General features: G+C 36.7%; 2 protein-coding genes across 8 annotated transcripts; one reads left to right on the forward strand and one right to left on the reverse strand.

Moving 5' to 3' along the window:
- The first annotated feature begins 92 nt into the window (after positions 1-92).
- On the forward strand, positions 93-8,615 carry LOC110794865 (calcium-dependent protein kinase 13). The gene is made up of 7 exons (XM_021999832.2): positions 93-994; positions 2,216-2,359; positions 2,588-2,740; positions 6,166-6,281; positions 6,369-6,536; positions 7,889-8,119; positions 8,207-8,615. Exons 1-7 carry the CDS (start codon positions 358-360, stop codon positions 8,354-8,356), a joined length of 1,599 nt encoding a protein of 532 aa, XP_021855524.1. The 5' UTR covers positions 93-357; the 3' UTR covers positions 8,357-8,615.
- A 2,220-nt stretch (positions 8,616-10,835) lies between these two features.
- Positions 10,836-25,208, reverse strand: LOC110794864 (uncharacterized). Of its 7 annotated transcripts, none has more exons than XM_056830878.1 (11): positions 25,040-25,196; positions 24,784-24,896; positions 23,928-24,086; positions 23,523-23,690; positions 18,319-18,436; positions 17,908-18,020; positions 15,093-16,478; positions 13,636-13,673; positions 13,333-13,543; positions 11,621-11,684; positions 10,836-11,131 (listed from the first exon to the last, which is right to left on the reverse strand). In XM_056830878.1, the coding sequence occupies exons 5-10, from the start codon at positions 18,344-18,346 to the stop codon at positions 11,682-11,684; spliced, it is 1,779 nt and encodes a 592-aa protein (XP_056686856.1). In that variant the 5' UTR covers positions 18,347-18,436; positions 23,523-23,690; positions 23,928-24,086; positions 24,784-24,896; positions 25,040-25,196; the 3' UTR covers positions 10,836-11,131; positions 11,621-11,681. The 7 variants fall into 7 exon arrangements, with proteins under 7 accessions (XP_056686856.1, XP_056686857.1, XP_021855519.1 ...); XM_056830879.1 differs by having other exon boundaries at positions 25,025-25,189; XM_021999827.2 differs by lacking the exon at positions 23,928-24,086 and having other exon boundaries at positions 25,040-25,208.
- Positions 25,209-26,459: the final 1,251 nt, after the last annotated feature.

Consider the following 26,459-nt stretch of genomic DNA (forward strand, 5'->3'; position numbering starts at 1 on the left):
ATTTACTACCGCCCTATTTTTCCCATAAAAAATAAAATAAAATCGAGGCGTAAAAAATAGAAATTCAAAAAAAGGGAAAGCAAAAGCATCTGTAGTCTGAACCGTTACCACCTCAGTCAGTATCTCACTAGCTATCACTTCAGTCCTCTTTCTCTCTCCCCTCCATTTTCACACTACTCTACACAGACAGACTACTCTTCCCCACACTTCCCCCCCTCTCTCTAGCTCTTCACTTTCTCTCTCCTCTTCAACTCTCCTAGGGTTTTGCATCTTCCTTTAAATTTTGATAATGTGAGTTAGGGTTAGGGTTTATTTCCCCTACATTTCCGAAATTCCTTCAAATCTGGCCCCAAATCCATGGGGAATTGCTGCAGATCTCCGGCGGCAGTTGCAAGGGAGGATGTAAAATCGAAGCAATCAGACAACAAGAGGAAAGAGAAAAACCACCATACTTCCACTAAGAAGTCGTCTTCTTCGTCGTCAGTTACCGTCTTGCCGGACGTCCCCAAAGAGTCGATCGACGATAGGTATTTGGTTGATAGAGAGCTAGGGCGAGGTGAATTCGGGGTTACTTACTTGTGTATCGACCGAGGTTCCAGGGAATTGCTCGCTTGTAAGTCGATTTCGAAGCGGAAGCTGCGTACTGCGGTGGACATTGATGATGTGAGGAGGGAGGTTGCGATAATGAAGCACTTGCCGAAGAGTTCGAGTATTGTGACCTTGAGGGAGGCTTGTGAGGATGATAATGCGGTGCATTTGGTGATGGAGCTGTGTGAAGGTGGCGAGCTTTTCGACCGGATCGTTGCCAGGGGGCATTACACGGAACGAGCTGCGGCAGCTGTGACTAGAACTATTGTTGAGGTGGTGCAGCTTTGTCATAAGCATGGTGTCATTCATAGAGATTTGAAGCCTGAGAATTTTTTGTTTGCTAATAAGAAAGAGAATTCGCCGTTGAAGGCTATTGATTTTGGTCTCTCCATTTTCTTCCAGCCAGGTATATCTTTTACTACAGTGTTAGTCTATTTGGTTAACGAAATATTGGCAATGTAGTTTACTGTTGTGGTTTTATGTTCAATTTACTAGTCTAAAGTGGAAAATTTGGTTTTGTTAGAGTCTGAATACGAGGTATTGATTGCAATTAGTACAACGTTAGTCAAGACAGGTACTTTAATTGTTATGTTGTATAAAGTGTTAAGGCCAAATACTTTAGGTAGGAAACTAAAAATACCAATATGTGGAATGTGGAATGTGGAGGTGAAAGAGGTTGCGGGATTTGCGAGTAATGCGACTATAACAGGATTCGAAATACAAAGTAGCTATATATGTTTCTCATCTTCCTTAATGGGTAACTGATGTTAGATTTCACTGGCTAGTGAACCTCTATCATAGTTATCAATTCTTTATGAATTTGTCCATCGATGTAGAGAGGAGGCCTAGCTGTTACGCTGTGAACTTGTGAACCTGAAGAGTTAAATGTATTGTGAAATTACATTACTTTGTCACTAGTATATAGATCAGTGTGATCACACTATATTTCAACTCAAATTATTGATATAGTTCTTTTCAGCCTTATACTGGTGTTCTGTTGAGAAATGTGTTCACTGCTTTCTAGTAAAAGATTCAAGAATATTTCCTGTTATACTGATAAAATTCAATAGGTTTTGCTACCATTTGCGAGTGTTTGAGAACATCATGAAGGGGATTTTTCTTGCATTGTTTCAGTAAAATTTTATTGCGACAGTTACTCTGTAGTCTGTACTCATAGTATGTCCTCTTAAGATGGTTTGTTAACTTGCCAAAAAACTCCATCAGATACCTAGATATTGTTATGCCAAAATGAAGGATTTGTGCAAAGTGAGTTGAAACAACAGAAATGTTGCTTTATAGCATGGTTTTGTTGAATGTTTTATGGATTCTGGGCATGTCTGGAGCTATGTTGCTAACGGTTCTCTATACTGTGTTGCCAGACCATTCCGATTAAAAGTTATATTGCACTCTTGCCTGCACCAAACATTATTGTTACACAAGCCTCTAGATTTAGGCAACTACTGATCATATGTCTAAAAATATTTACACATTCATCGTTTTTTCTGCCTGTTCCCTTCTAACTACGAATGATCATCCCTGTAACTCTTGTTTGATGTTGTTTGGCTGTGAGCCTTAGCTTTTTAACTGTAAATTAACCACGTTTCCCTCAATGGTCTTATTCTTTTAGGAGAACGATTCTCTGAAATTGTTGGAAGTCCCTATTATATGGCCCCAGAGGTGCTCAAGCGAAATTATGGTCCTGAAATTGATATATGGAGTGCGGGGGTTATTCTGTATATATTATTGTGTGGAGTTCCTCCTTTTTGGGCAGGTATTTCCTTTTGTTATCGTCTCCCTACCTTGTTATCTCGACTTTTTTGGATTAAGTTTGCAGTTTTTAAGTCAAAATTCCTGTGAGCTTTTTTGTTATCTCAAAATACTATGAATTTCTGTCATGTTGGAAGCTGCATTTTTAGCTATGATCATGAGCTTTCTACAATGCTGCTACCATTGGTACCATTTTTTGTTTTCTCGACTTACTTCATGAACATTTTTGCAGAGTCTGAGCAAGGTGTGGCACAGGCCATTCTACGTGGTGCAATAGATTTCAAACGGGATCCATGGCCTAACATTTCGGAGTGTGCTAAGAGTTTGGTTAGACAGATGCTTGAACCTGACCCAAAGAAAAGACTAACAGCAAAACAAGTACTTGGTAATTGTCACATATAGTACTTCTCTCACTTCTTTCATTCTTGCTTATCTGTTTAGAAGTGTATACAATATTATTTTCTGCTCTAAATCTTAGTTGGAAATTGAAAATCATTCCATGCATGTGTAACTTATACCTAAGGTTGTCTTCCATTTTCATGAATTCACCTTGATGCACTATGAAATTCGTTAGAAACTGAGCTTAGATTATACTTCCTCTGTTCTTAATTTAGTGCAACATTTGGAAGTTGATAGTATGCCACGAAGTTGTAAAAAGAAGCAAAAGGGGTACTTTTTTTTACCAAAAGACCATGTGTTGGAAAAGAGAAGAAAGAGAAACGCACATAAACAAGTGCATCGGGTGAGGGAAAACTTGTAACTTATAGTGTAAATATTTTCCAAAAGTAGAATGGTTGCAACATTTGTGAAACGTCCCAAAATAGAAAGTACTGCAATAAAAACAGGAGTATGTTGAAGATTTTATAATTTTTGTAAAGAAGGAAAATTGCAAAGAAAAACTTTATATAGAGTTCTGGTTCCAGCTTGTTTTGAATAAGGATTCACCAAGGAGAAGGTAGGGAAGGAGCAAAATTTGCTCATTAAAGAGTGAAGGAAACATTACCTTTTCTTCCCTAGATAACTAATTTGTTATCCAAACTATGGAAAATGAATCCTTCACTCTCCCTTCTCACCAACTCTGTCCATCCAAATTAGCTGTTTGTGGATATTGACAATATTGAGGTTCTTCTGTCCTTTATGCTTATAGGATTCTGATTGTTTCAAGCTTAGTTTGGATAACTTTAAAAAGCTGTATGCAAAACAAAAATGTAGAAAAATTGTAGACACATGATGGAGGAATCTTTAATGCTTAATCTGTTTCAAGTTGCTATTCGCAAGCTTATTTAATGCATTCACAGGCTCTTGTTTTTCACTGGAAGTTGTGTTAGAGAGGCTCACTATTTATCTATTCTTTTTTCCAGTTAACTGGATAATATTTTAAGATTACTGCATGTCATTGGCCCTTAAACTGTAGTTAGAGATTACAGGCATAGTAAAATTTGTTCATGTTTCTGAAGCTTACATTCCTTCATAAAACTATTTATCCACTCTAAGGGCCATTATCTCTTGTAAGTTTGTAACCTTTTAATTTGTAAGAAAGTGAAGTTTACCGACAAAAGAGGTTATCGAAGGGCCATTCACAGGCTCTTGTTTTTCACTGGAAGTTGTGTTAGAGAGGCTCACTATTTATCTATTATTTTTTCCAGTTAACTGGATAATATTTTAAGATTACTGCATGTCATTGGCCCTTAAACTGTAGTTAGAGATTACAGGCATAGTAAAATTTGTTCATGTTTCTGAAGCTTACATTCCTTCATAAAACTATTTATCCACTCTAAGGGCCATTATCTCTTGTAAGTTTGTAACCTTTTAATTTGTAAGAAAGTGAAGTTTACCGACAAAAGAGGTTATCGAAGTCTTGTTCAAGAATGAATAATGTTTTCAAAGATATGACTACGACAAGTTCCACGAGGTGGAGGGAGCAATTAGCTGTGCACTACCCATTTTGGAAAAATCTAGTCAAGCGATGCTTTTGATTTTCTTCTTCAGCTGGAAACATATTCTGCTGCAGGGTTATATCCAGCTGCTAATGTACGAGACATGAAAGGTTGAAATCAGACTACAGTTGTGTTATGGGAATGGAGAGTGGTCAAGCTTTTTGACTTCTAATATTGAAAGACCACTCACTTAGGCCTATTGGTGATTTTTTTTAGCACTAGTAGTCTTAGTTCATTGATCTTTCAGCTTTGTGGTTGGGTAATAAATAAATGCTTGGAAAGCGGGCCTAGCCGTCCTTTGTTTGCAGTTGATGTTCCGGCAATGTTTATCCATCGATAGTAACTAACCCTGGGTGCGGATTTTGGTGTGTTATTCAATCAAAAGGTTGATTGAAGCGGTAAAAAGGAATGAAGAGGCAACCTCCCCCCATCCGCTAAACTACCACATATCTTGCTCATCCAACACGGACAGTCAGCCCTCATCAGGCAGCTGGCTTGCTGTAATATCTACCAAAGAGGAAGGACACGAAGAGTGTCTATCTACTTATTTGTAGTAGATTTGATTGTTCATCACTTGTTTGCTTTTGGCGTTTGCACTGAACACCTGAGTTTTGGATTATAGGTACAAGTAAATCTAGGGGAACCAATATTCGGTTTGCCAGAGTAAAAAAATTTCATTGAAAAGGTGTGAAGTATAACTTGCCGCTGATGTTGGCGGTGCTTTGCAGCAACCAACAACGAGGTGACTAGCCCTTCTTGTTAAACCTGAAGTAAATGAAAGCGCCTGAGGCAAGAGAGAACTTACATTAGGCACTACCAGAACAGCAGCTAGTACAAGGAGGAGACAGAATAGCAAACATCAGTCCTAATAATTTTTATAATTGCCTTGATGTCCATCATTCAAGTAACCTATTTGTTAACCTAAATGCAACTAAAAAGATAGACCAATCTCTTGAAGAAGACTGTTTTAGAACCTGGTACAAGCTAATACCTCAGTTGACAACAAAAGTTGATTAATGAATAGTCTTCTAGTCGACTCAAGTGGACCATCCTTGCTGACAACAATGATTGAAATTTAGATATTGCACTTGTCTTCCCTTAGAAATCCTATGCCCCCCTTTTTTTTAGAGTGGGGTATGGTTCTTGTGATTGCCATCAGTGACTAGGCTGTTATACTCTCTGGTGGTTAATCTACCTTGCTATACTTGAAGTCCTTGCTTGCAAGCTCGTTTCATATTACTTCGATTCCTGTGCACCACTACCACATAAGTTGAAGATTCTACATCTTAATGTAGTTTTTTTTGGTTCCATTTTCTATTTGGCTTGTTCTTGAGAGGTTGACACCAATGGTAGATTGAACAAGAACCAGCTGCTTTGCACCAGCTGTCATAAAAAATGGTTGTTTGCTCCTGACACTGGCTGAAATATTAATTGTTAAGATCAAATTAATGAATCCGTAAGGTAGCTGAGGACTTTTCTGTCAAGTTTCTTTCACAGAGGGCTTGTTAATTTCTCTCTGGTAGTTTCAATTTTGTGTAAATCTCTAAATGAGAAGGCAGTTTTGTTGATTTATTTGTTGTCTCACACCTTATTCGTTACCGCATTTGTGTGTCAACAACTGTATAGTGTCCTCAATAAAAAATAAAGAGAGCAGTGCTGTGCTTGCTTCTTGTAAGACAGGCCAATTCTGAAAGTAGCTAGTACGTGATGGAGGTTTTGAGAGTTATACTTTCTTTTTTTACTTTTCCAATTTATTACAAGTTAATGCCTGTGTTTTTAATTGCCTTTGGGAAATGAGTTCCTTGTATGTATTTGTTGGATACTTGGTTGCATGTTGTCCTCTGTTTATTTACATGGTTTCCATGCTTCACAGAGCATTCATGGGTACTAAATGCCAAAAAGGCTCCAAATGTTCCCCTTGGAGATGTTGTAAAATCAAGGCTCAAGCAGTTTTCCATGATGAACAGATTCAAGAGGAAAGCTTTGAGGGTAGGTTCTATCTTCTGTGACTAATTGGTTTCTTCGTTTCTAAAATTTGATTGTATAATTGACAGCTTCAATGGCACTCTATACTAGGTTATTGCCGAGTTCTTGTCTGCTGAAGAAGTTGAGGATATCAAGGAAATGTTTAAAAAGATAGACACAGATGACGACGGAATTGTTTCAGTTGAAGAACTGAAAGCTGGGCTTCTTAAACATGGCTCCCAGCTTGGAGAGTCTGAAGTACAGCTGCTTATAGAAGCTGTAAGCACCCATCATCTCAAAATTATGTCTCCATTCCCCAACCCCCAACCCCCTCCCCTATTCCCCTCCCCAGAATAGGTAAAAGTTGCGTAAAGCCCATCTGTCCTCACTTATGATCTTACCTTGTTCTTTTATGATCCATGTGTCCATGTATTTTAGTTTTTTGTTCTCACGTCCAACTTTCCTTTGCATTACTGACTGATTTACTCTCCAAGTCTCAGTTGAGGCGATATGATTTGGACAAGCCGATTTCTGCTGACATAGATATTTCTGTAATTACGTGGTTAGTCTAAACAGCTGTAGGATCCACAATCGTCATCCTTGCCTCCAGATAGTTTTAGGGAAATTTTTATGGAATGAGCGTTGGAATGAGTGTTGAAGTTGGTCTTTTTCTTTTTATTTGTACTTTTTCGTATTTTGGAAGGGGGAGGGGTTTTATGGGTGAATCAGACCCTGTAACTTCTCAGTGCTTAGGCTGTATGCTTTAAAAATTTGGTTAATGTTAGCATATGCTTCAAATTTCTCTTCTCCCTCCTTTTATGTTCCTGCGATTCCCATCTCCTCCATCTGTCATGGAGTGTGTGCCTAGGCAAATGAGTAATTACAGCTGAAGATTGGTTTGTTGACACTTGGACTTTGAGGCAAGAGTTTTATTAGTAGCAGGGTGGTTGTCCAACTTGATCCAACTGCAATTCTTGTCTTCAGTATTGATTGGTTTTCTCTAGTTCCTAAGTAAAGATCTTGTTACTGGGAGTCTTAACCATCTACTCCCTCCGTCTCTTAAAGATTGCCCCATTTTAAAAAGTTGCTTTATCAAGTTTTGGTTGGGTAGAGTTGACGAGAGCGAAAATTGGTGGGACCAAAGTAAGTTTGTGAGAGTAAAGTAGCGGTCCCAATACCTATTTATGGTATGGGGCAAACTCAAAGGGACATCCATTTATGGGAAGTGGGTGATCTTTGAGGGACGGAAGGAGTATGAATTAAAACTTTTAACGCAGTCAAGATGGTATAGATCATGAGTCTATTCAAGGTCTCAGAGCCTTGTCTGTGAAAATATGACAAGCCCAAAACAACACAAGTTGGAGACTTGGAGTCAGTTGTTAGAAAGCAAGATAGACCATAATCAAGGCCATTGAAATGGATTGTTAAAATGATAGTCAGTAAGAAGCTGAAATTTTGCGAAAAACTGCGTCACGTCGTCATCATCACCATCACATATCACCAATTCACCATAATTATCTCTGTATCTCCATCCTTCTCTCTGAAATCTTTTTGTAGGGTGAGTCCGACAAGAGTTTTGGTATTGTGTGAGTCGGTAAATGGTTCTCTGAGCAATATATTATTGGCTGTAGGTTGACACTTTCGGAAAAGGAACACTGGACTACGGAGAATTCCTTGCTGTTTCCCTCCATTTACAGAGAATGGCCAATGATGAGCACCTTCGAAAAGCATTCTCCTACTTTGACAAGGATGGAAATGGTTATATTGAACCAGAAGAGCTTCAAAATGCCTTGATGGAAGATGGAGTCGAGGATTGCACTAATGTTGCCAATGACATCTTCCAGGAGGTTGACACAGACAAGGTAAAGACCTTTCTGACTGATTATTTTATTGCATTTCCAATGACAGATTCAAAATACAGTACCTAATATATGATTCATTTTTGCCAGGACGGAAAAATAAGCTTTGATGAGTTTGCTGCAATGATGAAAACTGGTACTGATTGGAGAAAGGCCTCTCGGCATTATTCAAGAGGTAGATTTAACAACCTAAGCATGAAGCTTTTGAAGGATGGTTCATTGAAATTGGGGGCGGAGTGATAACAGTTTTAGGTTTGTGTTTGACCCCTCCTACACGCCTATTACTTGGTAATTTTGCATATATTTGGACTTGTTTTCTTTAATCATGTCATTGATTTTTGGGGGGCTGCTAGTGCTGATTGGATTGAGTAGTGTTTTTCTAGCTTGCAAGGGTCAAATCAGAGGTATGTTTGTAAAATCTCTTGTCAAATATTAATGAAAAGACTGCCTATTTGGCCTTAGGTTGGTGAATGTATGATTGTTCCTCTTATTGCTGCTACACCAATGCGTAATCGTTTCTGGTGAAGAGAATATCAGGGTTTTATCCTCTTCTCTCTTCTTTATTCTTATCTCCTGGAAGCGTTATCCTATTCCGCCTGAACTTGTAGGGAATGTCTATTCCCACTCCACTATTGTCTATAACTCCATAGTTCATACCCACTTAAGTTTTGTTTTTACTAAATTAAAAAGTAGTGGGAATAGACATTTCCCTTGTGAAATATTTAATTATCTGTTAGGGAAATTAACATTTGTAAGGTACTTTGAACAGAAAAAAAGGGGGTTGGGAAATTTTATAACAAAACATGAATTCATAAATTTAAAGTCATAAACAATCTGGATTACAAACAAAGCTAACCAATTACCCAATGTAAATTTTGTAGCAACTAATTTCCCTTTTATAATACACTAGTAGTCTTCTATATTACCTTAATTAATTGCTTGGAAAGAATATCATTTTCTGCTACTGCTGATGAAACTATGTGCTCGCGTGCGGTTGAACAACCAGACTACTTCATGGCTAATGCTGCCTCTAAAATGCTTCTACAGCCTGGCTGATACCAAAGACAACTGTTTCTGTATGTCTACTTTTTTTTTTTTTTGAAGGTAAGATGAAGTGTGCTACCGGGTTGGAACCCCGCACGGGTCAACCCGCCCGGTTTAGCAGGCTAGACATCCTTTTCTCAACAATGTTGTCGAGCTGTCCTCTTTGGAGACCCTTAACCTTCAAAGTGACCCTAAATCTGGGACAACCCTTAAGTTTAAGGTGCATAATCATAAGAATGCACAGGGAACCCAATTATATGGTTGAACCAAGTTGTCTAGCTACTCGCACGCTACATCTTTGTTTGACAGTTTCTTTGGAACTTGAGGTATTGGGGTCGTAGGTCCAAGGTGTTTGAGATTTCCGTGGAGTACTACTTCAGGATTTGATAAAATACAGTATACACCGTTGTATTCTTATACTTGTACAAATGGAGTACTTCCTCTGTATTTTATTAAATGGACTACTTTATTGTATTAAATTAGGGAGGGAGTAACATATTAGAATAAAGGAGCACCGAGCACATAATTGACTAATTAGAAAAATGGAGCTCAACTAAACAAAAGCCTGTGAAAATTATTATGTGCACCGTGCACTCAAGGGTATTTTTATATCCATTCATCATTGATGGTCCCTCTCACGTTTTTTTGCTCACATGTAAAGGGGAAATGTGAAAAGGTGTACTGTGTATTATTGTAATATCTACAATTTGATTATCTAACAAATTTTAAGAAACTTGGAAGTATGTAGTATAAGATCTCCTTGATTATGTAGACGTTGAAAATTAAAAGACCAAAACGTTATGTTGTTTGTAGACCTGGTTATCGGGCAGGGCGGGTCAGGGTCGGTGCGGGTCAAAAGAGGGTCGGGTATTGAAAGGGTTATTTTTAGCGGGTCGATAATGGGGCGGGTCAAAAGCGGGTCGCGGGTCAATAGCGGGTCATTAGTGGGCGGGTTAATAAACGAGCAATGAAAAATGAAAAACAAAAGAGCCATGTGCAAGTACAAGTAAATACGAAGCTATACACGTAATTTTTTATATCATTACTATTTTAATTTTCAAAATAATTGTAGTATAAGTTTGACCCTATAATGACCCTGTCCAATAAAGGCCCTGTCCAATAAGAGCCCTGCCCAATAAAAGCCCTATTAACTTGACCCTAACTCTATATCCATTGAACTACCCTGTCCAATAACCAGGTCTAGTTGTTTGTGTATGTAGGCATGTAGCTATATTCATCATCACTTTTTTCAACAGTGAGCAAACCTTAAATATTCTCTAGATATTTACCAGCAGATTCCATCTTAAAACTATGGGAATAATCTTTTAGCCTTATAAAGTGAAATCTTTCTCTTCTTTTTACCAATGTCAGTCGATCACATGTGTTTTGTGGGACTATCAGTTTGCATACCTCCAAATTATCTCACACAAACTGGGACAAGAGTACAAGACTAAGGTCGAGCTTAAAAAACTGCAGAAATAAACTTTAATGAATTTTTATGGGACTATCAGTTTGCATACCTCCAAATTATCTCACACAAACTGGGACAAAACTAAGGTCGAGCTTAAAAAACTGCAAAAATAAACTTTAATGAATTCGAGTCAAATTTTGACAGCGTTGAGTTTGAGTAACTTGCGAGTTGGCTAATTGAACTAGCACCCCCGAGAGAGAGAAAGGTTCAAGAATACCTTGTATTATAAATGTAAAATGTATCACACAAATCAAAAGAAAGAGCAAGAAAACTAAGAAATATAATTGAAATGCATCCTGATTATATACAAGCCTCAAAACAGAGAGCAAACTAAAATAAAAAAAATAGAAGGAAAAAATGGCCTCATGTCATGTAGACAGAAAGGGCAAGATTATGATAACAAATTACGTGGCATTACATAGCAAGTAACTAAAAATGTGTAGTATGCAGCACCCTTATTCTTTCTTTGTATCTATGTGTTCTCCAACTTATAAGCAAACCTGCAAAACACCGTGATTTATATGATCAGGATTAAACATATTCCATACTCGTGTAAGTTATTTCACGAAAGAAGAAAAGTTCCAGCAATGACAATTGTTACACACTTACATTACTTTAATCAAGCAACTTCCTAGATGTTCAAATATATGCAACCTCTCCTCTACTCAATCAATCTAGATAATAAACTAACTTTCGAAGATGTGCAAAAGCAGAGAAAGAAGTTTGTAAAAGTAAATAAGCCGGTGCAACATTTTCTGTGATCTTCAACAGAATTGTTTTCAGAGGGACAGGTATAACAAAGAAAGACAATTGTAGACAAACAAACTTATTTTCTACTCGTGTGATCTTCCAGCAATGAAAATCACAAGTTTATAGAGTAACCAAGCCACCAAAAACGATCAATTGAACAATGAGAATCAAACAAAAAATTCACAGCTTTCAGACAGTTGCATAATTAAGATATGGTGCATAAAACACGAAGTACTAACCTAAATTGCATCTCAGCTTTCACCAAATATCATGAGCAACTCTACTTGTGTCCTCCACAACTCACTGTCACAGAACATAAACATATCAGTAACCCAAAGTATACATACACAACTTAATATATCAGCACAAGAAACATAAGCCTATACATTGAGCTCCAATTTAACTGCTCACCCAGAACTGTAAGCTGGCACAGTGGCACTTATCTCATAAAGACTACGCGGTATTATTCACATAAAGTACATACACTGTTACCTAGTGCTTGAGGGGATCCACAAGTACACAACCTTACTCAATGAGAAGAGGTTATTGATAAACCTCAAGTGATGCACCCCCAAACCTACACCCACCGGAAAATTCAGATACATGCTCATATATTCCAATTTCCTATTTCTACTTTCATGCACTAAGCTTAGGAATCCAATTAGTCAATGTCCAACCTTGCTAAATGTATTTAGAGTTCAGCAGAGTTCATTAACTGATTAGCATTCGACAATCTTTCAACATCTTAATCTTATTATTTGTGCAGATCAAACTGAACACAACTCTTACTACCCATTTGCATAAGCTGGTAAAAATACACCTCGTTGTTGCTAAAAAAACACAGCTCACTGATATCCAGGGACGGAGCCGAGTTCTTATTTAACTCGCGTGAATTGATGTTCAAGTGGTTATGTGGAAATGTGATGGTCATGTCAATGTCGGTCCAGTGTTCGTTCGATTCTTCAGTTAGTCAGTTTCCCAAAACTTCTTTTTTGGTTCCCTTTCAATTAAAAGAGCATTCTTAGTTTATCTTCCTCTTGTTAATTCTTTTTCAAGTCCTACTCAAACCATAGAATTTGTATAGTTGTATCACTTCGCCACTGCACGTCATGGCAATATTCTCAACCACTAAATGACTAAACTTACTACTAGCATATTTGAATATAAAAATTAAAAATCTAATATTGCATGAAAAGACAAACAAATATTAACTTCATATAAGATCCATGCAGTTTCTTTTATCTACTTCACATGCCAGAGCATCACTGAAACTACTTCCTGCTGGACTGCTCGAGTACTTCAATTGAATTAATAATTGGGCATCAACTCTAAGAATCAAGATAAAACCTTTGCTCTTTATATGCACGTTTGCATTTTTTGTAGATATAAGTATTTAACCATGTCTTGCAACTTTAGAATGGCGATGACAAATACACGTATATAACAGCAAAGCTCGTAGTGTATACATCCTTACGCAGCATGTGGGATTGGCAAGAATCATACACGTAGGAAAAAAATCAATACACAGTATAGCCTACATTACTATATCGGCTGTATATTTAGACAACATGTGCTTTCTATAACAAAACTACTTCACCAGATTGAATTCGAAATTATTATGTTTCATGTTTCAGAACTGAATGGGTTTCAAAACTTAAAGAAAATATAAGAATGCGAAGCCAAGATTGAACTGAATGAATCAAAAGAAACAATTAACTATCAGAAAAAGAACCCCGCCCATTTTACAGTATAGCAACTCCTGCCAAACAAGCAAAATGACATTCAACTGATTTCGTAGTTTAGGCAACTTAACAATATAGTAGTATAATACAGCATGGACATGATAGCTTCTTGGTGTGAGTACTGGGTGTGTGCAAGGGTGGGTGGGTAAGAGAAAAGAGAGACTAATAAGAGCGAGGTAGGAACAGAAAGACAAGGAATGAGGGTAAACCTTGGTAAAAAGCCGTGACGATCTTCTTCGTTTTGAATGGTCATCTTCAGCAAACTGGTTTGAAGACCTCAAAATCTTTGCCTGGGCATTTACCAATTTACTTTGATGTTCATCGCTATTAAAATTTCTCTTCCTCTTGTGTTCCCCAGTATATTCTGGATCCAGAGGCTTTTTCCATGGCTTCTTTGTTAGATTATTAAAGTTCAAGCATCTAAATAAGAAAAAAAGAAGAAGTTATTAGCTAAATCAATAAGGTAACCTCAGCATAAAAGTTAAAAACCATCTTATAGGGGAAGTTCTTACTCTGATCCCTCCCTTCCACTTCCAGTGTCGCTCTTACCCTGCAATGTAAGCGTTACTTAGAAGCTAATCCACTGAGTCGATGAATGATTAAAGCCAGGAGAAAAAGAAAAGAAAATATCCTACTGACCTATATGAATATCATGATGGTCCTTATTTGGAAAAAGTTTGTGATATATCTTACTAGAAACACAGAGCCAGCAACTGAGCTATATGAGTATCATGATGGTTCAAGCTGACAGGGTCAAGCCAAAGGACCTTGTGTACTATTTTTGTTGAAGTTGAGGACATAAAAAAGAGAGAGAAAGTAGGAAAAAGCCAACTGCTTCTGTGGAAAATTAGAAGAATCCCATAGCTTGCTAACATCGGATATTATTCAAGATTATTCCTTTGAAAGTAAGCAAAAGCTCGAATCCAGAAAGATAAGGAAGTCCTGCAACGAAGACTGAGGTATTTCTTTATATTTTAGACAATCATTAAACACTTCAACTCTTCGTATTATACACTGCAATATAGAATCCACCTCCTCCCCAAATAAAGTAAAGAGAAGACGAGAAAAGGAAAAGGTATGTTAACGGTATGGCGGCAAGCCAGCAATTGGTTTGCGCCCGTTTGTTATAAGAGATAATCCAGAAGAACTCATGACAGCAGCTTCTAAAGCAGTTGGCAATTTAGATACTTTTATTGCAGAAGCTTTAGAGAGTTAGAGCGAGAAAAAAGAAAGATTTATTAGATAGTAAAGGAGCAAATGGGTTTGTTACACTCCTTCGGTTTCGTGAAGTTATTCCTACTTTTACTTTATTCCTTGTTTGGTAAAATGTCTATCCCTTTATCTTCCCTTGTACCACTTTGTTGGCTCACTTCTCTCAAGTCATCTAGTCCTACCAAAAAAGGAAAAAGAGGACCAATTTTTCCACCTTCTCAGTTCTCACCTCCCTTGGGTTCTGTTGCTATGGTAACTAGGAAGGAAATTAAAGAGTGTAGGGAGTAAGACATAATCAAGGAAAACATGTGATGGATGATGTCTGATGACAAGGAAGTTGGAAATTTTCATAAGCTGTAGCTCTCCGGGATTAGCACTAGCATAGAGTCTGTCTATAGTATTTACTATTTATTGAAGGCGATGATTTGTTGTAAGAACTCTCTAAACAATTTGGATAATACCCGTCCCTCGCTTATTAGCAATAGCATTGAGTCTGACTATAGTATTTATCTTTATCTTGTTTTGAGGATGTTTTACTATTCCCTATTCCTTCAGGAAGGTCAACATGGAGGCCGATTTTATGTTAAACTTTGGGCATAACTTCTACTTATCACTGTTGGTTTAATAAAATAATTCTTCAAGCGTCCTTGAGATGAGATGGCAACCTGTTCTCAGTGCTTTACCTAGGTTTTTCGGTCCTAGTCAAAATAAGAGTAAAATCGGAAATGGACAAAGGTTTAAAGCAGGTTTAACATACCAGATTTCCCACATTGGCTGTATATGGGTTCCTGCAAATGTCCTCTTGAAGCTCATTTGATTTAGTTGTAATGCAATGATCTACCCCATTTTTCCTAGGAACAACCAACTCAAGGGACCCGTCAATATGGCAAGGATAAAGTGCTGCATCAGTTTCAATACCAGCCCCCTGTTTCCTTAGAAATCCAGCAGTTTCTGTTTCAATACCCTTAGTATGATTGATAACATTCTGGGACTCATATCTGTGACAAGGAGAAACATATCCGCCTTTTGAGTGATTACCCGCTGAATAAGATTGGGTCTCTTTTATATTCCTATCAGATTTCCTGAAGAAGCGTCTTCTGCTGTGAGTTTCCACTTCACTCCTACTATCAGCAAGATATGATGAAATACTATTCAATACAGGAGACACACATGTGCTCTGATCAACTGCTTGTACAGGCCACATCTGAAGCTCATTACTGGGAGCCTGAATAGATTTAACTGTTCGAGACAAAACCACTTCGTTATTCTTTAGTCGGTCAACCACATTTACACATCTACCAATTCCAGTAGGAGAATGTTCAATATCCTGACTCATAGTAGCAACAGTTGATCCTTTCATCTCCATGCGAACAGTTGTTGACGACTCATTACATTTCACAACAGGGTCCACAGAGCAATTAGTTTGCTGAAAGAGTGGGATTTCACAAATGCCATTACCGGCATCTGAACCCTGATGTGCTGGCATCCATGAACATTTAGGATCAGATGGCACAGAATTCCCTGTAATTTTAAAATGGTTTCTAGTCTGGACAGCTGCATATACATCTGGATCAGCAGCAAATATTCCCTCTCTTCTGCTAGATTTTGCACCGGGAAGTTGTCTCTCAGTAACAGATTCAAGTCTGGATGTAAAATATCCTTGTTCATCTATCACATTCCCCGGGCTATGACCAGCATTGCTTAAGAATTTCAATCCAGGTGAAGACAAAGGTCCTTCTCCTTCATCAGGTGCACCTGTTGTTGCCAGATTACCAGTCAATAATGTGGTTGGGTAAGATCCATCTTGAAGATGGCCATTATCGGTCTCCTTAGATGAACCTATAGTAGCAGAACCATTTTTTTGCTTAGGACAACATAAAAGGCCTATGTCTTCATGAAAACTTTGAGATTTGGGCTTGTGTACAACATCGTTTATATGAACTCCGGATTTTAAACTCTCAATCCAGTTTGATGGGCTTGAATTCAGATCAACAAAAAGTTGAATTCCATCCTCGCAACATACGTCAAACGTAAATGTAGGGACAGGAGTTACTACAGGAGAACTAACAACAATCTCTGGAACGCCTGCACCACTAATACTTTCTCTGTGGAGTTGCGTTAAGTTATTCACATCGACAGATGCCTGCAGAGCACAACAGAAAAGATGAGTAGTGCATCTTAAAAGATAAGAAGTGTCAATATTGCTCCGGAAATCTAGAATTCAGCTCATGGCATTCAAAAGTTTGTCACAAACATCTACTTTGTAGATATCATAAACTAATAATGTATCCCTGTCAAGATTTTTATCAATGTTTCACCTGTAAAACTGTACACACGTCAGACGAGGTCCAACTTTCTATAGAAATCATCATTTTTCATAGTTAGCCTCATATAAACAAAAATCCAATTGTTAAAACTACATGCATACACTAAAATTCAAATTCCACCCATCTGACATTTTCTCCCCTCTCCCCTTTTCCTATCCCATTCACTCACTCCTTGGATTTAGGAGATCAAGCTCACCACCAAGCCATATGCCTACCTCCTTCGCCTGCTTTGTAAACTCTGGCACCATTGGTTTCTCCTGCATCCCTAACTTGATCCCAACCCCACTTTTCTGCACCGAATTCTCAATCTTAACCTATTAGGCCTCACAGTTGCAGAGGAGACATGGGAATTTGTGAAATCCAGTCCAGTCAAACCCCTCCACCTCCCCTCCCCAAACACAAAGAAACACAGGGTGCAATGGCAATTCTATTAGGAGTGAGATAGGAAGACTAACGTAAAGTGGCTTGTGACCAAATTGGACAAAAGTCAACCAATACAAACCTTTCCAGTACCAAAAAGTACCAAATTCAGTACCAATACACTTATATTTGATACCAATAAAGCTAATTTTTTATTGGTACAAACAAAAAGTGTATTGGTACTGAATTTTTCCGTTTTTGTACTAAAAAAGGTTGTATTGGGTGACTCGCGTTTGGCCACGAGCCACATTTGACAAAGATTTCCTCGTGAGATAGGTCTACTTAGGGAGGGAAAATTTCAAGAAGAGTTTCAATTTCGTACATTAAATTTTTAAACCAAAATTTTGAGAAAATGATAAGTATACATGTTTTCTAGGCAAGGGAACTATATCTCTCCATTTTTTATATTTAAATGAAACAACTAAAGTTGTATTGACATTTCAAAAAGACAAATAACATGGCATTGTTTTTATTTTATTATTGTTGTTATATATATAAAAGCTGAGCATAGTATAAGAAAAGCTGGAACAAGTGAACATATTAAGAAATGGAGGAACTAGGAAATATGTATTGAGATGGTTATACCCCGGTATATGTTAACACTGAAATGCATATATGTTATTGGGTGACTTTATTTTTATCTCCAAGAACCAAATTGACCAAATGCTCTACTTAAAAAACAAAAAAAATCTTTGAGCATACATTAATGTAATTCACAAAAAAGGTACTTTTTTTAGGATTTTTTTTTTAATACAGTTACTCAACAGACTAATTTTCTTGTGTACTTGCCAAAGAGGCAAAGATACTTGACAATGAGAACCGGACCTTATCAGAAGTAACAGAGTCTTTGAACTTCTGCAAATGATTTGGTTGTGCATCTCGACGATTATGGAGTTGGTTCTTGCGAGAGCCACTATGGGTTGCCATGCGTCCACAGTCTGGAGAAAAGAAAGGTAAAAACGAAGAAAAATTAGAGAGCTATGAAACAAATAATCCCTGATCTTGTTGCGCAATTAAATGGATAATACATTAAAAGCCAACAATCTAGCCTCTTAGCTTGTAATTCATATTTCATAGAATAGTTACAAATTCATAGATCACCATACAAAATACAGTGGTATCCTCATCCAAATAAATTAAGAATTTCAGATCTTGAGAAAATTGCACCCTCTTATTTGTGGGCAACAACAGTAAAGAAAAACACATTAATTTTATTTTGGGGGAATGAAAGCACACCTTTTCTATGATAATCTGTTGAATTCATCCTCACAAAAGTACGCAGCCCTGTGATTCCTGAAGCAAAGAGATTACTTCTAGTCCCCGCCCATGTGGCTCTGGTGCTGAAGTTCCTTTTCTGCATTTACATAGGAAAGAATCGTCAATTTTTAAGATATAAAGAAATGAGTCAAAGTAGACCCTACGAGGTATGTGAATTAAGATTGATATCAGAAAAGTTCTAATACAACTACTGTAAACCCTGTGTGGTACGAAAACCCTTTTCAACCACTCAAAAGCATCTTTTAAATGATTTTCTTTCACCCCTATTTCCCAAGGCTGTGAGAGGGTCTTATTGAGTTATTGCCTTATAGTGCAACCATTGTATTGGGAAACTTCCGGGTAGATATTGTACATGTTGAAATCAAACTCTTTAGACAATCAAAAGATATATTGCTTTCAATGTAGGAAAATTGGCCTACATGATGCCAACATCTTTCGTGCAAAGAGCAACGCCAACAACTAAAGTGGGTGTACAGAGGAGCACCAACTTTAATGTTGGGAGCGTTTAATGACACATCACAGTTGATTCCACCAGATCCCCATTTAACCAGCCCTCGTTAAAACCCTCTCCTCCCCTTACTAATTTTAGGATCCCCATCACAGTTGATTCCATCCATCTTGAACAAAATTTTAGGATCCCCAAGAATAGAATCCGGAAAAAGTTACGACAATGTGTCATTGAACGCACCCACCTACCCTATATAGAGTATACTCCTACTTGCTAAAGCTGTAGCCGGTATCATATAGCCATATAGCCATATAGGCCAATTTTTTCTTAAATGTATGAACATATTTCTTTTGTACTAAAGTTCCTTAATATAATAATTTTGTGCAGCAAAACACACACCTGTAGAAAGATTACAAATTAAGAAAAATATACAAAATTCACAAAATATCAAATCTAAAACAAAGTTGGTGTAAAGAAATAAATAATAAAGGTTTTCAGTTTACACACTGAAAAGTTAAAGTACGATGTTGAAGCAATGGTGGCTGATAGGACATGATATTATATAAGTCGTATCGTTCTATGTCAGCCTATAAATTACAGCTCTGTACAACTTAGTGCAATAGCTGAAAAACAGATATTATATATATATATATATATATAGAGGAAGGCTCTCGTGAGAACACTCCCTTACGGTGAGAACACTTCCTTACGGTGAGAACACTTTTTAATAATGACATTTTTGTAATTATTATTAACAAATACACCCGATTTTTATTTTCACGGCATTTATTTTTCATTTCAGATTCAGTTTCAGATTCCACTCTCTCTCCAATTCTCTCGCCGTCGGTCGCCACCAACGCTCGCCGGTCTCCACCAACGCTCGTCGGTCGCCACCAACGCTCGCCGGTCGCTGCTCTCGGTAGTGGTTGTGGTTCAAACGCAAATCGACATTTGAACAACGGTCACCGGTCGTTCGTAGCCACCACAATCTGGCCGCCGCTTCTCGCCTCTCTCCACCGCCTCTGTTCTCCTTTCGCCGCCGCCGGTCACAACAATTAAATCGCCGCCGGTCGCAGCGCTGTTGTTTGAAATCGAAATCGCTGGTGGTCGAAATCGCCGCCGGTTTCCTGCACCGCTGCTCATCTCTCGCCGCAGCTCGCCACTCGCCGCCGCTATTATCCGGTAAGAACTTTTGCCTCCTCCGATTCCTCACTCAACACTTCTCAATTCACAATCAATTTCAATTAGAGATTTTCAATCGATTTTTCGAAATCGATTTTTCAATCGACATCTCAATTGATTGTTAGGAGGTTTCAAAATCGAATTTTAATCGGCATTCTCAATCGATTTTCCAATTCTGAATTCAACAATTAAAATCGATTTCAATTGATTTCTCAATTCCAAAAATTAAAATCGAGTTCAATTTGGTGGCTGCAAAATATATCTGTGGTTGTGGTGATGTGCTTGTGATTTCTGGTGGAGAGAGACTAAGAGGCGACGGTGGAGATGGACCGAATTAATTCAAGAGGATAGATTTTAAAGATTTTGGTTGATTTTAATTTTGTAATATCTTCTTAGATTTGTTTCAAATGTATTATTCCGAATTTTGATTTTAGTTATCAATTTTGTAATTTCAATAACTTATTTTAGTGATTTATGTGGTTAATTTACTTTTTCAATTCGCATTATAATTTGATTGAATCTCTTGATAATTAACTTGTACCGCTTTTATTGTGCTAGGAAAGCATATAATAAATTTAGAACATGCTTGAATAAATTTAGAACATGGTTAAACAAATTTAGAACATCGTGAATAAATTTAGAACATGCTTGAATAAATTTAGAACATGCTTGAATAAATTTAGAACATGAGCTTAAAAATTTAGAACATGATTGAATAATTTTAGAACATGAGCTTACAAATTTAGAACATGGTTGAACAAATTTAGAACATGGTTGAACAAATTTAGAACATGGTTGGACAAATTTAGAACATCGTTGAATAAATTTAGAACATGCTTGAATAAATTTAGAACATGCTTGAATAAATTTAGAACATGAGCTTACAAATTTAGAACATGGTTGAACAAATTTAGAACATCGTTGAATAAATTTAGAGCATGCTTGAATAAATTTAGAACATGCTTGAATAAATTTAGAACATGAGCTTACAAATTTAGAACATGGTTGAATAATTTTAGAACATGCTTGAATTAATCTAGAACATGAGGTTAAAAATTTAGAACATGGTTGAATAAAATTAAAACATGCTTGAATAAATTTAGAACATGGCTGAACCAATTTAGAACATTGTTAAATAAGTTTAGAACATGGTTGAATAAATTTAGAACATGATTTTGAAAATTTAGAACATCGTTGAATAAATTTAGAACATGCTTGAATAAATTTAGAACATGCTTGAATAAATTTAGAACATGCTTAAATAAATTTAGAACATGAGCTTACAAATTTAGAACATGGTTGAATAAAATTAAAACATGCTTGAATAAATTTAGAACATGGCTGAACCAATTTAGAATATAGTTAAATAAGTTTAGAACATGGTTGAATAAATTTAGAACATGAGTTTGAAAATTTAGAACATTGTTGAACAAATATAGAACGTAGAGAGTGTAAAAGTGTTCTCACCATAAGAAGTGTTCTCACATAAGGAGGTGTTCTCACCGGATCCCTCCCCTATATATAACAACTTCCCAACCGCCTATTATTGAACATAATGAAATTTTTTAACTTGAAAGAGTCTACGAGGGGCGAATTTGAAAAACTATAGTTAGTTATGAATTGAGCTCTAAGTCATTAACAGATATATGATGATGTCTTCCTTACAACTTCAGATTTCCCAAAAGGATAAAAAAAGTAGGGATGGAGGTAGTCCATGAAAAAATCCACAATGGAGTAATCAAGACTTCTCTCCACACACTTTTAGACAAACAATTGTCTAATATGTGAAAACGTCTTATGGAGAGATTTAGAACCCTTTCATGAACTTCTGACTACTGCTGATATTACAGAAATAGCCCAGGTTTTGTTGTGTAGTGCATACATCTTCTCTCCCTAAATTATGCCAATGGTTGGATCCATTCTGCCTACTGTTGCTGTTGTACATGTAGTTTTGAGAATTACTAATAAAGAAAATTTGAACTGCTGATATTTGCAGTGTTGCAGGTGTGTAGCCTTCTGCCTGATACGTTAGGTTTCATTTCCAGTTTGCAGCTCAAGAAGAAGAAAATGAGGTTTAAAGTCTTTCAACTACGACCAACTATGATACTTTATACCTCGGTGGAAAGCAAGCAAATTATAATCTTTCCAAATAAATAATTTCACATATTTGGGAATATTCGTATCACAACAATGATAAAAGCCAGCACAACTGCCAACATCAACAGAACTAAGGAAGAATTTGTACATGGTCTTAAGTCTTAACCTTTTCACAGATGCTACCAAGGGCAACAATGGAAACCATGGAAGTAAAAGGGAAAAACAGAGACACGGCTACTAGCTTTATTTCATACTAGTTTATAGGAACAGCCGAAGAGGGGGAGGGGAGAGGGAAATTATCACTGTCTTCATTCTACAACATTATAGAAACTTAGGGACTAGCAGAAAAACAAAACATAAATTATTGCATTGTTCTCATCTTATACCTTGATATGTGCAATTCCAGTGCAATCCCAGTCATTTAAAAACTAAAATAGACAACAATGCTTTAGGAAAGCCAAAATTTGATCATTTTCTATAAAGAATAAAAAAAGACACTCTATTGTCCACCACAACAATCCTAGAAAAGCACTAATCCCATTGAAGAATATAACATAAGTCCCATATGGCCACCCTCTATGCCTAATTTGTCGGCTTTTCCTTTCTCTCTTGAAATCCCTTATTATCATGTTCTTGCTCTTCTGTTTGCTTTCTACAAAAGTGACCAGACCATCAAGACCTTGCCTCTTGCATCTTACCTTTCATTGGTGGTAACTATCACTTCCACCTTATGAACCAATTTGTTCTTAAACACTACCTCCATCCCAAAAGGTTGGTGAGTTTATGTAACTGGAAGACGACTGTGGAAAATCATTTAGTATACTAATTTTGGTCACAAAACACTATATAATGCACATTAATTATCAGTTACGCATAATTCCAGGAAAACAATACGTCATTAACTATATGGTGGAAAGGCTAACTCCTAGAAATCTTCATCATCTTGATGCGACAAAGCATCCTTCTTGGTATAACTAACTAACAACAACAACAACAACAACAACAACAAAAAACCAAAGCCTTCTTCCCAAAAAGATAGGATCGGCCGCATGAACCAAGGAGTGCATCTTTATCTCCCTTCCCAAAATAGCATATTTATCTTGATTAGCAGTATTTTACCAATTTGGATTCACATTATCAGCTAGCAATCAGCATCATTACACAACATAAATTGAAATTATTTTCCTTTTTATGCAGAATCTTCTTGCCACACTACTTTAGTTATAGCCTTATAGGTGAAAAAAAGGTGATAGAAAAAGAATCTGGGTCATCCTATAATACAACAAAAGTACGTATGCAGGATGAAGATTAGCAGCAAAACAGATAAGTTATCAGAGTGAAGCACCCATCGAATTTATGGTTAAGGCCCTCACAAGATATCCTACAGGAATTATTTTCAGAAGGACTTCAAGAATAAGTTAAGAGAGTACCATACCTATTTCCATCACTGAACACAGGCCATCATTTATGACATCAATATAAGCTCTCCATTTCATTATTTTATCCATTTCATGCATTTCCCCACAACAAATTAACATCAGTGGGTGACACCTAGGCATTCCGTTATTGCATCTATGTATCCTGCAACTATTTTCCTTTTTACCTAGCAGCAAGAAAATACGAAAACAACATTATTGCTAAAAAAACACTAAAATATTTTTTTTTCACTTAGCAAACTGTAAAGAGCTCTTTACACAACTATATTTTCCATTACAAAAAATGTGATCAGCAAGATATGAATAACATTCCACTACAAACTGCACTAAGCAGCCAAATACAAGTATGTCCGTACGTAGAAATAATTTGACCAAGAGAAACAACTGATATTAACATGAAATACCTCAAAAAGAATGGGATTCGTGAATTACAATATCTAGCTGGACAGAAGACTGCAAACTGTGTTTGATGTCAACCAGCCTCCAATGAAGCAAACAAGAGGTATTGAGCGTGCAATAACACAAACTCACATAGTCACATATGAGCCGAAGCATCAAAGTACCTATAGACATCTATGAGTAGTTAAATATTCAACACCTGAGATTGCATCTACTCATAAGGCCTTCTCCCTTTCCGTTGAAGTACATTGAGGTTATCTATTTTATCACCACTTCTATTAAAATGATCTAAATTTAGTAACAGACCCTTATTCGCCTAATAAGATATCAAACGGCGTGGACGACTGTTATATGTGTTACTCGAAAAATGACATGTACAACCTTAGCATGTTATATCAAAAGCATAAATAAACAAACATTGTGATTAAGTGATCCCTACTATAGCAAGCAATATATAGATAGTATCAAAAGGTATCCTTCCAAAACGAACCAACCTCACCTTCTCTAATTTTCTTCCTCATGAAGCATTATCATTAAGTGATTCCTACATTGTTTCTTTGCATCTGCAAATGTAAACTGAATCTATTTTCTCCTTTTATTTTAGTTACTATAACAGGAATCACTTTATAATAACGGAAATCTTCGAACTAGAAACTAAGTAAAACTTCTATTAACATCATCATCAATCATAATACCCACTGAATTACAAAAAAAAAAAAATGCAACTCAAGAAGCATAAATGCCACAAAAAAAAAAACAATCATACCAAGCTGTAACTCGCTAACTGACAAACATTATTACAAACCCTAATTAATAAAATAAGATTAGAGAAAAATTAGGGATTTTACAGAGAACGCGAACCTGATTTCCCCTGTAAAAGTGTTGATGGTTGCTTTAATTTCCCTCTCTTATCAACTTCAGCTTGAAATTGCACAACGAAATCGAAAGAAATCCCCAAAATAAAAATAAAAATTCTGCAATCCCACAAATTTTCACTCAAATTAATTTCTAAACAAGAAAAAATTCCAAATTTCTTTGCATTTCTCTGGGAAAAAAATCATAAGAACCGAGCTAAAATTTAACGAAAAGGAAGAAAACGTACAGAAATTAAAGGTACCTGATCGAATAATATTTGCGGAAATTGCGACAAGTTTAGGAAGAAAAGTAGAGATGAGAGGAGAGAGAAAAAGAGTGTCAAAGGGAATTCGAGGGTGAGATATGAGCTCAGGTCTGAAGAGTGTTTTTTTCTTTTTTGAAAGAGAGAGAATGTAAAAACAATTATTTGAAGATTAACTGTATAAAACGGCTTTTATTTCTATTTATAGAATGTATTGGGTTACTGTATTACTGAGTATTTTAGGTATTTTTAGAAAGATATTCTGGGAAATGGCGTAGTTTGCATCTGAGACTTGAATACAGGTACAAAAAATTAGGGATTTTTTTTGTCTCAAAGGTTAATCGGAATGAATGTATTAGAGAAAAAAAAGTGTGATGCATTCATGCTTGCTCAGTTGCTCAAATATCATTATTGTAACGAGTCTAACGGCATAGGGATATTAACGAAGCTGGTGTCGCAATTATTTTTATTTCTCTATAATTATAGGCGGGAAATATAAAAAAATTCTAGAAAAATTATTAGCCTCGATCTAATACCATTAGAGCTGGCAAAATCTTACACGACATGAATCAAACACGGAAAAAGTGGGTCGATGTTAAGGGTTTACGACATGTTTAATTAAACAGGTCAACACGACATGACATGTTTAATTAAAAGGGCCGAGTTAGTGTTGAGATTCTCAACACGAAACTGACATGACTTAACTCGGCTAAGAAAAAACATCCAGTAATTTATGTCTTTGGTGATAAGCCCTTGTAAGTGATAACTAATGAATAACAACTTTATACACAAACACGACAACACGATACAACTTGTACACGAAAAAAATGCGTTAGTGATTTCGGATACGAGTAATGAAATAGGTCAACACGACACGACACGTTTATTAACCTAGTTAGGTTCGTGTTAAAGTTTTTCGACTCTTTTTTCTGTCAAAAAAAAATTAGTTGTTTTAAAATTAGTAAAGTTGTACCATTCAGGAAATAATTATAGTGTTTCGTCTCTAGTGATCTTGGGATATATTACACATTTACACGTTCCACTTCTCCAAAATAACACAATCTCATATTATACCTGCCATGGATGATGGCGGCCTGATAAGTGATGGGGCGGGAATGGGTATAAAAATTATACTCGCCATGGATGATGGGGCGGGTGTGGATTTTGTGTTGGATCCGCCCCATCCCCGCCCTCCCCGCCCAGCTCCATCCTCTCCCGATGTGCTTCATACTATCTAGCTGACCCAAATATCATTTAATAAACGGATTTTTCATGAAATACCCCCGAGTTTTGGCGTAATTCACCAAATGCCCCTTGACTTTCAGAAATTCACCACATGCCCCTCACAAATACTTAATATCCAAAATACCCTTACTAATGACGCGTCGTTAGTCCTCCATTAGCCAAATTTTCAAATTCA

Source organism: Spinacia oleracea, chromosome 6 (assembly GCF_020520425.1).
Source record: "Spinacia oleracea cultivar Varoflay chromosome 6, BTI_SOV_V1, whole genome shotgun sequence".
NCBI classification, from domain to species: domain Eukaryota; kingdom Viridiplantae; phylum Streptophyta; class Magnoliopsida; order Caryophyllales; family Amaranthaceae; genus Spinacia; species Spinacia oleracea.

Bases quoted from the DNA above. Each gene is read 5' to 3' on its own strand.
- LOC110794865 (XM_021999832.2), top strand. From the start codon at position 358: ATGGGGAATTGCTGCAGATCTCCGGCGGCAGTTGCAAGGGAGGATGTA. The intron at 2,360-2,587 runs GTATTTCCTTTT...ACATTTTTGCAG, and splicing joins AGTTCCTCCTTTTTGGGCAG to AGTCTGAGCAAGGTGTGGCA. The intron at 8,120-8,206 runs GTAAAGACCTTT...CATTTTTGCCAG, and splicing joins AGGAGGTTGACACAGACAAG to GACGGAAAAATAAGCTTTGA.
- LOC110794864 (XM_021999828.2), bottom strand. From the start codon at position 18,346: ATGAATTCAACAGATTATCATAGAAAAG. The intron at 13,674-15,092 runs GTATGTTAAACC...CTTACATTGCAG, and splicing joins CAGCCAATGTGGGAAATCTG to GGTAAGAGCGACACTGGAAG. The intron at 13,544-13,635 runs GTAAGAACTTCC...TTTCTTATTTAG, and splicing joins AGTGGAAGGGAGGGATCAGA to ATGCTTGAACTTTAATAATC.